At 41.2% G+C, this 13,867-nt stretch overlaps 2 protein-coding genes across 6 annotated transcripts in view; one reads left to right on the top strand and one right to left on the bottom strand.

The window, feature by feature from the left end:
- Positions 1 to 946: 946 nt before the first annotated feature.
- On the top strand, positions 947 to 5,787 carry degs2 (delta(4)-desaturase, sphingolipid 2). The gene is made up of 3 exons (XM_034858851.1): positions 947 to 1,120; positions 3,116 to 3,858; positions 4,601 to 5,787. The coding sequence occupies exons 1-3, from the start codon at positions 1,039 to 1,041 to the stop codon at positions 4,742 to 4,744; spliced, it is 969 nt and encodes a 322-aa protein (XP_034714742.1). The 5' UTR covers positions 947 to 1,038; the 3' UTR covers positions 4,745 to 5,787.
- A 985-nt stretch (positions 5,788 to 6,772) lies between these two features.
- The window catches only part of evla (Enah/Vasp-like a), a 33,980-nt gene continuing 26,885 nt past the window's right edge, over positions 6,773 to 13,867 (bottom strand). For 4 of the 5 annotated variants that reach the window (XM_034858791.1, XM_034858789.1, XM_034858788.1 and 1 more), the window contains 11 exons: positions 13,737 to 13,794; positions 13,455 to 13,516; positions 11,650 to 12,564; positions 10,564 to 10,817; positions 10,279 to 10,394; positions 9,979 to 10,006; positions 9,363 to 9,405; positions 9,154 to 9,214; positions 8,847 to 8,904; positions 8,674 to 8,731; positions 6,773 to 8,221 (listed from right to left, as the gene is read on the bottom strand). In XM_034858791.1, the coding sequence (XP_034714682.1) occupies positions 8,184 to 8,221; positions 8,674 to 8,731; positions 8,847 to 8,904; positions 9,154 to 9,214; positions 9,363 to 9,405; positions 9,979 to 10,006; positions 10,279 to 10,394; positions 10,564 to 10,817; positions 11,650 to 12,564; positions 13,455 to 13,516; positions 13,737 to 13,794 (1,691 nt within the window). In that variant the 3' untranslated portion in view covers positions 6,773 to 8,183. The remainder of the gene's footprint in view (positions 8,222 to 8,673; positions 8,732 to 8,846; positions 8,905 to 9,153; positions 9,215 to 9,362; positions 9,406 to 9,978; positions 10,007 to 10,278; positions 10,395 to 10,563; positions 10,818 to 11,649; positions 12,565 to 13,454; positions 13,517 to 13,736; positions 13,795 to 13,867) is intronic. The other variant, XM_034858793.1, reaches the window with a different exon arrangement.

Raw genomic sequence — 13,867 nt, 5'->3', positions numbered from 1 at the left:
AGTAGTGTTCTAACAGCCCGGCTTCAGCCAGCCTTTGGTTTTGTATGCCATGTCATACATATAAGAAGTCATAGTACACTACAGAGTATTTCGAAAAAGTAAAAAAAATCATATTTTACTAGGGCTATAAAAGTCATAGAATAATCTGTCGACAAAAGTCATAGAAAAATCATAGCATAAAGAATGTCATAAAAAATGTCATAAACATTTCATATTATAGTATGCTATGAAAAAATGTTGTGGTATAGTATGTCACGAAAAAGTCATATAGGCCTATGTCCTAAAAAGTTATGTTAGCCTACAGTAGGCTATGTGAGAATTAAAAAAGAAAAAATATTTGGACAAAATCCACATACAGAGCTACCCATAAAGCCGCAGCACCACTGGTAATGCCCGTCAAAAATAATTTGCATTTGCCCCGTGATTCAGATCCGCTCCACATTGTAATGGGCTCTTCCCAGACTGTAAAAAAAACGATACATACATCAGTTATTGGTTTGTCCCGTGCTACGCCCTTCCACCAAGTTTCATGAAATCGAGCCAGTAGTTTTTACTAATCCTGCTGACAGACTGTGGGCGACAAACAAACAAGCCAGCAATCCGAGACAAAACCCTGTCCTCCTCGGCGGTAATAAGTCGTCTTATTTGTAGAACAAATACCTGTCTGGACTCCATGTGGCCTGTGTTTTATTTCTTTTTCAATAGAATCCTTTTTGAATTTCAGCATTCATGTTATCCCTCGAAAATGTAGCCTATAAAAAAACTAGCATTAACACTGTTGTTTTTTCGTGAAAGATGTGTTTTCTGCAGTTTGCAGGGCGTTTGTCCGTGTCGGCCACCGTAAAAGGTTGTAAAGATCCAGTTGTTGGGATGCTGGGCAGCAGAGCAGCCGACGTCCCTCCCTCGGCTCGGGGGAGGAGTTTGGCATCTCACCTCACACCTGCAGCTTGTGTAAGTGGGTGTGCCCCGATACTGTCAAGGTTTGGTGACACACATAATGCCGCAGAGCTGGTTACCTCAGGCAGAGAACGGATAGTCATGGGAAAGACAGGTGGAAGAGGCGACTTTGAATGGGTCTACGATGACCAACCGCACACTTCAAGAAGGAAAGAAATTCTGGGTAAGAAATGGTAGGCCTAGAATATAAAAAGCTTTGTCAACAGTAGAAATCTGTTAAGTTTAATTCCTGGTTAGTTTGTGTAATACATAGCGTACGTTTTTTTCCCCCGGGACTACAACAACATTGTTTCCCAAGATCTTAGGCGGTTGAACCTGTTTAGGCAGTTTAACGAGCAATCACTTAACAGTGAACCGGTCAAAGCTAACAAGATAATCACAATTATGACCAATTCACTTCAATGGAAGTTACACATTTCTTTTTAAGCCCAAGTAGAACTATTCTTTCGAACTCCCTGGAAAACTGCATATCTTAAGTGAGTAAAAGTAGCCTAGTGAATGTGAGGGTTTCATACATATTGGGATTTGCTATCACCTCTTCTTTTGTGTAAACCAGTCTTGAATCTTTTTCTCGGACTTGGGAGACAATGACAGCATATGTATAGCAGGTGCAGTTGACAATGATCCAGTGCTTGCTAGGTAACTAGACACATTCCTTGCTTATGACAAACACAGATGCAATGTTATGTGTAAAGTGAGAAGAAAGGCTTTGTGGGAGTCGGGGGAATCTGGGAGGATCCCTGGAAAAAGGAGCTTTTATTCAACAAACAGCTTAAACTACGTCTGTTGTCATTAGTTGATTCATTCAAGAGCATAATATATAAATCTTTTTTTTAAGAGCAGTCACCTTTGGTAATCGGATCTATTAGTCTATGTACTTCAATTGCAAACAGTTTAGACGAACAAGTGAACCTAATGCTGTAGTCTACATTTGATCCGGGTCGTCCACCAGTGGCATGGTTGCTCAGGTGTAAAAAAATCTACAAGGCGATGGGTTGTTTCACTCGACTGAGCTTTGAATTATTAAATTGTTTTTTCTTATATCCTCTGCCCTGCCCTGATGGGAGAGGCAGAGGGATGGGAGTGTCAAGTGTTACAGGTTACCTTGAGCCTCATTTCCTTTTTACAATATCACGTGGGATATTTTGATTGACAAGTGGTTTTATGTTGTATTGTTTGACATGTCTCCAGCATGTTTTCGCTAACCTTGCGTGTTATAAATGTTACATCATCGTCTACCATTACAGTAGAGGTCACACGGGCGATGAATGATTGTGATGCTGCCGGATGGTCGATAGTTCTAGATCACCATTAGTTTAAGCTTGAGGCTGATGAGTTATATGACCCAAACTGGAATGACTTGTCTCTCTGGCATGGTGGAGTTAATATCAAGCAGCAGGGAGGCAGCTGTAACCTGATTTAACTATGTCTTTTACAATGTCTGGTTATTGATTTAACTTTATGCCCTGTGGGAGGTCTACATGTCACTTAAAGATAGCACATAACATGGCAAGAGACCTGCATGCAGTGGAAATTCCAAACTAAAACCATTTTTACTTACCACAGCGAGCCCAATTTGCATTGGGGATTTACACAAGTGAGCTGAAAGCATAGACGCAGGCCAGATTTGCATGAGCAATCTTGGAACATAGCTTCCTTTTTATCTTTAACCTCTGTGATCCTGCAGTTTGGATGAATTTAGGCTGTAAGGTCTGGCAAGTGTAACACATCAGAAGGTGAACGTCCTAATGAGTCCATTATTCTCTCTGTTTCATCTCCCTAAGCAAAACACCTCCTGCCAATTTAAAAAAAAATATTTGTCAACAGGTCCCTTCCACTAGAAGGGCTGGCATCATACAACATGCTTGATTGTGTTCTGTGGATTGCACTGTCACGGTTCCACAAAGTGATAAGTTGAGATCAAGCTTTTAAAAATGACAGTCGTGTAAAACTGCTGTATTCATGACAGGGTTTTTAATGATCATTTTTCCAATTCATGTTTTAATGTTCTTTTTTTTTTTTACAAATTCACTTCCTCCACTCCATTTCCTTTTTCTTAATTTGGTTTCTTTTACTATCTTCTGCTTCTCAACCGCCTATCTTTTGTTTCTCTTTGACCTTTTTAACCCCCTTGTGCACTTCCCACTTCCTTCTTCAGCTAAATATCCAGAGATCAAATCCCTGATGGGTCCGGACCCCCAGCTGAAGTGGGTGGTATCAGGCATGGTCCTGACCCAGCTCCTGGCCTGCTACCTGGTTCAAGACCTCTCCTGGAAGTGGATCATCTTCTGGGCTTACGCCTTCGGCGGCTGCATTAACCACTCCCTGACCCTGGCCATCCACGACATCTCTCACAATGTGGCCTTCGGGAACAAGTTAGCAAAGTGGAACCGCTGGTTTGCCATGTGGGCCAATCTGCCCATCGGGCTGCCTTACTCTGCCTCCTTTAAGAAGTACCACATTGACCACCATCGGTATCTTGGTGGCGACCAGCTAGATGTTGACATCCCTACGGACATTGAGGGATGGTTCTTCTGCACCCCAGCCAGGAAGGTCCTCTGGCTCTTCCTCCAGCCCTTCTTCTACGCCCTTCGCCCTTTGGTAGTCAATCCTAAACCAGTGGGTCAGCTGGAGATCCTTAATGCAGCTGTTCAGTTCACAGCGGACTTAATTATCTACTACATGTGGGGGCTGAAGCCCATTGTTTACCTCATTGCAGGTTCTATCCTGTGTTTGGGACTGCATCCTATCTCTGGACATTTCATAGCGGAGCATTACATGTTCCTGAAGGGACATGAGACATATTCTTACTATGGAGCACTGAACTGGATCACCTTCAATGTTGGATATCACATGGAGCACCATGACTTCCCCAGCATACCTGGCAGTAAGCTTCCTCAGGTGAGACTGTGTTACCTAATAATAAGTAATATAATTATTTATATCATGACCAACTTTCCAATAGGGGTCTTGTTTGGACTCCGATTTTTCACAAGGTCTGGGCAGATAAGACACGCCCCTCCTGTCTTTCAGAATCTAAAGAAAAGGGTATCAGCAAAAGCCACATGTCACTTTTTTCCAATCATATCAACTGCAAATATTTATCAGATGAAAGGCCAGCCTTTGTAACTGAATAACTGCTGTTCTTCTAACAGAGCATGAGGGGAATCAAAGTGGGATACCTTTTGACACAACTGACAACTACTTTTAATAAACTGCTAGTTGGAAATTTCTTATGAGCTATTTTTGTTCTGACTTGGAATCAGTTTCATCTGTGTAAACAGCTCGGATCGCCAGTGTTCAGTGGCAGGCTGTATTTTAAAAGAAAATACAAGGCCTATACGAGAGAAACTGCAATGTGCTTTCTTGTTGAACAAAGCAGTGAAATGTCAGCTTTCTATCAGATTTAGTGTCTGTGTATGATAGTGATAGATTTCCATACTACAATAAGGTGACAAGTTAAATTACCTCTGTCCGAGTACCTAGTACTATACAACTGCAAATGTACACATGTATGTTTACGCATGAATACACATAGGTAGGTGTGTGTGTGTGTGTGTGTGTGTGTGTGTGCATTGATATTCTTAAAAAAAAAATGTTTTACGCGTTCTCTATTTTACATCTGATGTTTATTTATTGGCAGGTCAAGAAAATTGCTGCAGAATATTACGACTCATTACCTCAACACACTTCCTGGATCCGGGTGTTATGGGACTTTGTTTTCGACGACAGCATCGGCCCATACACTAGAATCAAACGGTACTACAAGCTTAGCAAGCAGGAATAAATCTGTGATGTTTCCCCTTGACCAGGAATGTGATTTTTTTGCTGTTAACAATCTATGGACTATAAAATGTCATTATGTTCTCTAGTTTAAATGACTAATATCCTCCATGAGGGGTGTGGATGTTGCTGTATGTAAACATTCTAACATGTTGGCGCATCTTAAATCAATCCTGTGCTTGAGTTACTAGAGGAAAAATGAATGTGTACATTTCAGTTGCATACATACACAGTGCATGGAAATTGGAAGAGAATTCAGAGACAGCTAAATGGTTTTGTTCCCTGCTATAAACAGATGGCCCATCTTTGTGACACAGTGATGACATTTCCTTGTATCCAGAAGGTTCTGAGAATGGCAAAAAGATGAGAAACTAATATTTCAACAGAAAAAAATCCTCATAGGACAAAGGTCACACACATTCTCATTAGGTTTGATAGAGATTGCACTTTCTTTTTCTGCCTCCAAGCATTACGTCTTCTGAATTTCTGAATGTGAAATAAAAGGCACACAAAGCCTGTTAGATTACCTAAATTAATTTAGAATCCTTTATGCAGAACAGTGCTGAGGTGGAAAAAAAGCATTGAAACTTACCTTTCAGTAAGAAGAGCCTTTTTCATCAGTGAAACCAATTCTGCTTGTTTGCAGCTCCATCATGCTGTAAACTGTTTGATTAAATCTACGGGGAGTGGACAAAATAAATCACCTTATGATGCAAAAACATTAGTTATTTAAAAACTTCAGTCAGGGAAAGAACTTAGTGGCCATTTCATGTTGCTCAGCAAATCTCAGTTAGTGAGTCTTCTTGTGGCTACTGGTCCTCCACAAACTACAGTAAATCAAGACTTCTGATTTGTATTTATTTATACATTACAAGCTTAACCAATTTAGTATTTACTACAGAGGTATTGTATGGTGTTTATTTTGTCCAACCACTTGTATGTACAGCTTAATCTGTGTTGTGATTGATTAGCGTGATTGTTGTTTCTATTTAAATGATTGTACTAAATATATAAAAAAGGGATCGGTTTAAGAAGCTATGGAGAATATGACTTTGTGGTTGGTTTTAATTTCTTTTTTGTGGTAACCAGATGTGACCTTTTTTTTAACTAACATTCGTGCTGTCAAATGATTTATTATACTATTTCTTTTAATTAATATATTATTACAAATTTAATAAAAACATTTATCACAAATGTAATTAACTTGCAATTAACCACAATCACATTTTTATCTATTCCAAATGGCCCTTATTCTTTTTGTCCCATCATTTGTTTCTCATTTTAATGCTCTTATCAATATGGAAAAGTCTGTGGCTTGCTTTATGCAAATGTTTTTGTTTTTTTTATGGAAAAAACAGCCTACCGTAGTGTTCAATTTCCCATGTAACATTCTCTCTTTGAGCAAATAATCTCTCACACAATGTAACACTGTCCATCAAAAGGGTGAAAAAAATACTTTGACGAGGGGAGGGGGGGTAATTCACATCAGCTGTGTGCTTAGCCATCAATGGTATCACAGATTGGACCTGCTACGATGATAGCTCAGTTCACAAAAACAAAACTCACAGATCCCTTGGGCTGTCAATGGAACCATTTGGCAACTTTTAAAAAGTAAACTTTCCATTCAGAATCTTATTGGCATCCATTTCGGCGTCTCGCACTTGCTATCCACTCAAAAGGTAACGTTACTACTCTTTGGCCGGCTCTTTGGTTGTTTTGTTTCCGCTCTAGCTAGATCCGGTGTGTTGTTGTAGTCTTTTTAACGTTACTAGTTGTAGCATCAGCATGTGGAAAAAAAAAACTACAAAGTTTTCTTGGCCAAAAAGAACATTAATCTTGACATAAAAAAATCGATGCTGTTAAAATGGGTTAAAATTAACGCCGTTAATAAAGCGTGCACATAAATAACTGACAGCACTAATTAAAACATTCCCCAAAACCATGTAAACTTTCTACAACACACACACACACACACACACACACACACACACACACACACACACACACAGCGTTTAGATGGTTGACACGTTGATTGCTTTTGTTTGAATGAATTTACTTCCAGCTTTTAAATCATTACGTAGTTGAGAGCAGACAGAGTGGATAGGATGCAACAACCGATATTCAACCGAATCCTTCCTTCAAAGACACATTTAGCTACCATCACGTAGGCCTACCATTCACTTTCTGCACATTCTTATCTAGGTTAGATTTGCATATTATCAGAGCAACCCCCCGTATTATTTTCACATTGCTACCATTATCAAATTCAACATTTCATATATAAAAAGGGGAATCTTCAAGGAAACAAACCACTATAATAAATGTACCACCGTTTGTATTTTTTCTTCTTCCCCAAATTAAATAAAAAATGAATCCATAGAGATGGGGGTTTCATGCATACTTGGGAGGATCACAAACCATAGGATGTCTAAAAGGTAGTACTACATTGTTTTATATCTAGGTAAAACCAGGAGGCACATTTCAAGTTATCTGCCTGTTATGTGAATGATCCCCAAGTTTCAATTATCTAGCACATCTGAACAGGTAGAGAAAAACATGTACCACGGTCACACTGGCGTTGTAGTGCAGACTGTTATTGTGTGTTATTTGATTAATTGCCAAATAATTAATTTCTTATTTGCAATATTTTAAGACCTTGGATATGAAGGAAAGAGGTAAGTGAAGTGGCTAATTGTGGTTCAAACATTAACATGTTTTGCAACGTGTCTGGAGAGAAAAGATTAGACACACCCAACACCAGTATGAACAAGGTAATAAAAAGCCTGTTTTTTCTGATTGTTTAAAAATGCCAGTTGAGGGCAGGTGAGTCTGCAGCACCGTTATGCCCATATTGTGCTCGTTAATAAGAAAAAGTTAGGGATAAACTAAAAAGAATGATAGAAAATATAAAAGGCTGACATAAATGGTGTGCAAGATTCCTTTGTCCTTCTATATCAATAAAATACTCATCAATAGCATCATTATCACCACAGTTTTTAAATAATAAAACAGTAAAAACTTAGAAAACAAAAATATTTTCTTCTTAAGAATTGCACTGAACAGAGAACAAAGAGTTGCAACACTGGGCTGACTGAGTCTATAGGTGCACAGAGAGGACCACAACACCAAACTCAGCACAAATGTCCGTCCTTCCCTCAATTTATCTGTCATCCTCTGTTTCAGTTTGTCAGTCCTTTAATCTTTCTTTATCCTCCCTCTGTTTCTGCTGCTCTTGTGTCTCATTAACCTTACTCGGTATCTTTAATTTTCGCTGTCCAGCAGACTCAAATGTTGGCACAACATCTCTGCAACTTGCATCATGGTGTTGCTAGGTCACAGAAACATTGAGAGAACATTCCTCTGGTCCTCGCGTCTGTGCATCTGCATGTCCATCCTCCTCCAGCTCCTCCTCTTGCTTTCCTCCTACTGTTGCTCGGATAAGATTAGGATGTACCGATTCTGCCGATTTCTTGTCTGATGGCTACAAGAAAAACCCATTTAAGTGAACATTTCCTCAGCAAAAACTTGCACTTATACATTTTCAGTTATGTATTTGTTTGTATCAAATGTGTGGGAAAATGGAATTACAATTTGTTACATTTTTCATTTCACCTTTATTTTTACAGGCAAGTTATTAAGAATGGGTTCTTATGGAAAGGGAAGGAGGGCTAGAAAATAAAGACGTTAGGAATACATACAGTTTAGAATTTCTTTTACATTTGACATTGTAAACAGACGTGTTTGAGTGAGTGAGCGAGAACCTGTTATTTAGCAGGGAAAGTATTATGGAGTCAACAAGCTTTTTCATGTTAGGATCAGTAACATTTTCCTGCCAGGGACCTCTAACAACTAGTGAGTGGAAAAGATTAAAGATTATACATGATTTATGCTCTTGGATACTACAATAAACTTTACAAGCACTGTGTCGCTTACCATTTATGATTTCATCTTTCACTTTATGCAACTCGCGTACAACTTCATCCAAAATTTCCTGCAACACAGAACCTGATTGTGAGTTCCACATTGCAGGGTGGGAAAAATCGTTAATCTACAAAGTACTAAATCCATACAAGTAAAACATAGTAAAACACGCTGCTGATACCAACCTGTTTCATCCTGTCCAATTCTGTGTCTGATTCACTAGTGCTGCCGATGGGTCTCACTCTGCAACACAAAAGAATACACTGTGGGTGAGCATATTTGAGGATTATGTGTTCTTAAAAGTTTTTTTTGTTAAACATAACCACAATTTAGAGAATCTACATCTAAATCAATATATTTTATTTCTGTTATTTGCACCAGTGCCAGCAGTGCAAAGGTTGAAATTCATGATTTATCCCTGTTGTTAATGCTGGAGGTTTGCTATACTGTATTCAGATCATACTTCCTTTACTCCTCCTCTTATTCACAGACCTGGACACCAGTGAGGACTTTTCTGTAGAGTTGGATCGTTCCCATGGCTTCTTTAGAGCATCTGGTGAGAGGGTTATAATAAATTACATAAATTAAAAAAAACTCTGAAACAGCAGGCTATAATGCAGAGCAGAATATATCTTCTTCTATCATCTAACTTGTAGCTTTATGGGACTAATGCTATACACTTATGACGCTTTGTTTTCTACCTGTTGAGTTCTGTTGACCTGGCCCTCTGCCACTGGAGTCATCCTGCAGGAGAGACATTAATTATCACTACACAATGGGAAACCACCCTTGGTTACATTTCCCAAAGAGGTTGCATTTAAGATCTTAAAGAAATAGTTCAACATTTTGGGAAATAGACTTATTATGATGAGTACAGACCGCTCTCAAATATATATTTTATTTATGTACTACTTGTTAAATATATATAGCCACCGCCAATTGCTTATTAGCTTAGCTTGGCACAGAGATTTGAAATGGCATGTGCTTGCTCCGTCTGAAGGTAACACAATCTGTCTACCACCACCTCAAAAGCTCCCTAATTCTGTTGAACTATTTTTTAGAAACTGTGCCTGATTAAGCAATCATCTAGCACATGACCCCAGAATAACTATAAAATTAGTGAGCTTTAGGTGGATTTTTGTTACCTCTGGAGAGACCTAGATCAGCTGTTTGCCCCAGTTTCTAGTATTTATGCTAAGCTAACAGGCTCCAGCTCCATATTCAACAAACAGACATGAGAGTGATATCAATATTCTCATCTAACATTGACATTACATTTTTCCAAAAATGTCAAACTGTTAAAGGCACAATACTTACTTCATCAGGTTTCTCTGAAGCTTTCCGTCTATGAGAGGTGAGTACATGAGCAAACAGTTAGTTGCGCATACAAATAATTCAGTAACTGGTGCAGAAAGATTGAGACATGGATAAAATACTAGAGTTTATTTCCTTATTAAGATGAACATTTACTGCAAGTAAAGCAGAACAAGAAAGACCAAAATGAAAACGTTAGTATGATATGGGATAGAATGGCTGACTCTCTGACTTTTTATGTCTCTCTACATGATTAATTCAAGGGAAATGTGACTGGTGCGTTTGTTTGTGTAGCTGTTTTACCTGCGAGCTAGTAAGGCATTCATTTCCTGCATCAGTCCCTCCCCACCACCTCCACTGCCACCACTAGAACGATTGGAGTCACTTTTGCCACCAGACCCAGGCGGACTGCTCTCATCCTGAAGAACACATTACCAAATGGGTTGCCATTTCTGGACTGAGAACCGGGCGCTCTATGTGTCTTCAACCCATTACTCCATAAAATACACAAATAAGACGGCTTCAACTCTACTGATGAAGTAGAACTAGAAAGACTGGATCTCCTAAGCTTTAACCATGGAGGCTCACCCTTTGGACTTTACGTAATTTGGCTCCAGCCAGTGCTGCAGCCAGTCCTGAGGGTTGGTGCTGGGCCCCAGGCGGGCCCCCGGGCGGCCCTCCACCAGTGGGCAGTGGAGGGGGCATGGGTGGGGGCACCGCCATTGGGGGTGGTGGACCTGGTGGCGGTGGTGGGGCTGGAGGACCAGCCATGGGTGGTGGAACTGCAGATGGAGGAGGTGCCACAGAAAGCATAGATGGGTGACCTGCAGAGACAGGGGGGCCTGGGAGGGGCACATTTCCATATAGGTTAATGGCTGTATGGCTTGACTGACCTTTTATGCCCCTGGGAAGATTGTTTGAAAACTGTTTGAGGAATGATGTGCTACACACTCACTGTATAACAAACACCTAACAACCGCTTACTGAGACTGCTGGCCACTGTGCAGCACAGCAAATGATTACACACTGAGGTATTCATGGGGAGTGTTATTTATATTATAATAATATTTGATATTTGGTAAATTGGCAGATTAAATACAGTTAAATAAAGTTTTTATATTTTGTCCTTTACAGGCAGCCATTGACCTATTTTAATTTTAGTGTGGTATCAAACTTACATCATTATCTCAAGGTAATACAGTTACAAGTGAACACTCTTTTAAAAACTAATATCAAACAAAATCTAAGACAGCTTAACGCAACAAATTACTTAAGTCTGCATAGCATCCTTTCACAGAACAGTCCCTTCCTGCAACCATGTGACGAAAATGTGACTTTGATGACAAAATAAGGTGCAACATACGGATCAAATAGAGCATGTATGTTTAAATACTCTTATATTAAATACTATTTGATAAGAACAGATCTAATCAGACAATATAAGTGAAGACGCCTGTGTAGAGGTAGACTGTTGGTGTATAAGGGCTTTAAGTGCTGATTTTTGTGTGTGCATATGACACATGCCTTTTTCGTGCTCTCGTGTAGCATTATGGGTATGGTGCATTCAGTGAGCACGCACGCACGCACGCACATACACACACACACACACACACACACACATCCTACATCCTACTGCTAAGAGACTACCTCCTCCACTCTCCTCCTCATACTTACTGCTGCTGACCATGGGGGACTGGTGGGGGACAGGGGAAGGGGTCTTCTTGGGTGAGCCCCCATCAGACATGGCAGTGTAAGAGGGGGGTGAGGAGGAGGAGGTGGGGGGCTGGGCCTGCTGGTGGTACACCTGCTGCTGTTGTTGTTGTTGTTGCGGATGCAGTTGCTGCTGAGGGTGGAAGGTGGATGGGTACTGGGGCTGGTGGCTGGGGGCTGAGCCTGTGGCTGTCTGACCTATCAGAGGAGGCAAAGGCACGGCCTCGCAGAACTGTGGAGTGAGTGGCAGATGCTGAGAATGAGGAGAGTAGGAGCCATCTGGCTGGCCATTGGAGTGAGGGTGGGGCTGGTGCTGGGGGTACTGGTGATGGCCAGACACGGTGTTTGGGTCAAGAGGTGGGGGCTTCATCCTAGTGCTTACGGGCGGTAGAGGGTGAGCCAACGGCAGGGGGGGCTGACCCTGCTTCACAGGCATAGCCATCATAACAGGAGGGGAGGCGGAAGGGGGCAACTGGGCATACATGTGCTGCAAATGGGAGGCGGACCAGGTGCCGTGTTTGGGGGGGAGCATGATGTCTTGTTGCTGCTGTTGTTGTTGAAGGTGTAGGTGGCGAGCTGCTGTGGGAGGAGACAGTGGGATCTGACGGACCTGCCGGCCCTGGGTGGTCACTCCTGCCTGGACTGGGGAAAAGGCTGAGGCGAGTGAGGTGGAGAGCTGGGACGAGAGCTGGGCCCTGTCCCTAGCAGCCCCCACCTCTTTCTCCTGACAAGGAGAGGAGGAGGAGGAAGAGGGAGGAGAGGAGGAGGCCACGCGGGCGTAGGAGGGTGGCAGTGTGCTAGCTCTGTACTGTCTGTACTCAGGAGGAGTGTCTGGGTGGGTGGGAGGGGTGGACACTTTATATTGGAGAGTGGAAACAACTGTGACAAGGCAAAGAGAGAAAGACAGAGAGGAGAGACAGAAGGAGGAGATGCAAACGAAGAGAAGGACGAAGGAGGGCAACAAACAAAGGAAAACAGAAAAGAGAAAAACGTGAGAAGTATGAAAAGCAACCAACTGAGCAACCAAGCAAGTAAAGATGAGAAAAATCAGGAGCAATTAAAAAAACGGAAGCCAATAGCAAATAAGAAAGAATCAAAATATCATAAAAAGAACAAGCAGCAGAATGCAACATGACTGAGCCATGATCAGAAAGCATATGGCATTTCCCCCCAACAGTAGCTGGAAGAAAGAGATGGCAGCAGAGCATGTTGCGGGGAGAGGGGGGGTAACTGATATCGCCACTAACAGTAGGAACAAAGCAGGATGTTTAAGTCTGAATGTGTATTTAAGGGCAGACTTGAACATTTAACTGGTGCATGGATAAAAAAAAGCATAAGGGCATACAGACTGGGGAGTAGTGGTTGAAACTAAGGCGGGGACCACCAACACAAAGCACATTTGCACATGTGCTTTGTGTAGAATTTACCTCTAGGAACCTATTTTATCAAGGTCTAGAATCTCTGGTATTAAATATTGATAAAACCACCTGTTTGGTTTGGGAAAGAAAATTGTGCTAACCCTGACTAAACACTGATAATTTCTCACATTAAAAACATAAAGCAAAGCAAATATCAATTTGCTCCTCAGCAAGGATGTTGAATGTTGACAGCTGGAGTGCGCGCTGAGGTTCTTTTTGTTGACAGTTTTTTCTAACAAGCTTGTGTAGCTAGGAGAATACGATATGCAGCCTTCGATTGCTTTCAGTCTACAGAGCAGCTTTCTGTGTGTGTTTATATAGCCGGGTGTGAGTGTGTTTGTTTAACCTCACCTGATCCTGACGTCCGTCGCTCCCTCTCCTTGTGCGCTTGCATCTGATGTTGCTCCATCATTCTATGAAATGGAAGCATGTCACAGGTCTATAAACTGTCATTTCCTATCAATCTGTTTCAATAGATTAAGCTTAATGTGTAGCTGCATGTAGTCACTGTCCTTAAATTAAGAGGACTATGATGCCTTGTTTTCTGTTTCCATCTAAAATGTCCATATGCTCAGAATTGTAATATTATGAATATTTGCTTTTCTGTGCAAAGACAGCGGTTTGAAATGTTACCTCCTTTGTGCCTCGCTTTCCTCTGAGGTAGGCCCATTTTGGCGCTGGACGATTGGACCTGAAAGACACAAAGGGGAGAAAAGAAATCAACCACATTAAAGCCAAAAGCGGTCATCGGTATTCCTAATTAA

Source organism: Etheostoma cragini, chromosome 20 (genome assembly GCF_013103735.1).
Source record: "Etheostoma cragini isolate CJK2018 chromosome 20, CSU_Ecrag_1.0, whole genome shotgun sequence".
Lineage (NCBI taxonomy): Eukaryota > Metazoa > Chordata > Actinopteri > Perciformes > Percidae > Etheostoma > Etheostoma cragini.
The sequence above is the reverse complement of the archived record's forward strand: the minus strand, read 5'-3'. Positions and strand labels throughout refer to the sequence as shown.

Coding starts and splice junctions, on each gene's coding strand:
- degs2 (XM_034858851.1), top strand. CDS start 1,039: ATGGGAAAGACAGGTGGAAGAGGCGACTTTGAATGGGTCTACGATGAC. Junction 1,121..3,115: donor AAGAAGGAAAGAAATTCTGG/GTAAGAAATGGT, acceptor TTCCTTCTTCAG/CTAAATATCCAGAGATCAAA. Junction 3,859..4,600: donor CTGGCAGTAAGCTTCCTCAG/GTGAGACTGTGT, acceptor ATTTATTGGCAG/GTCAAGAAAATTGCTGCAGA.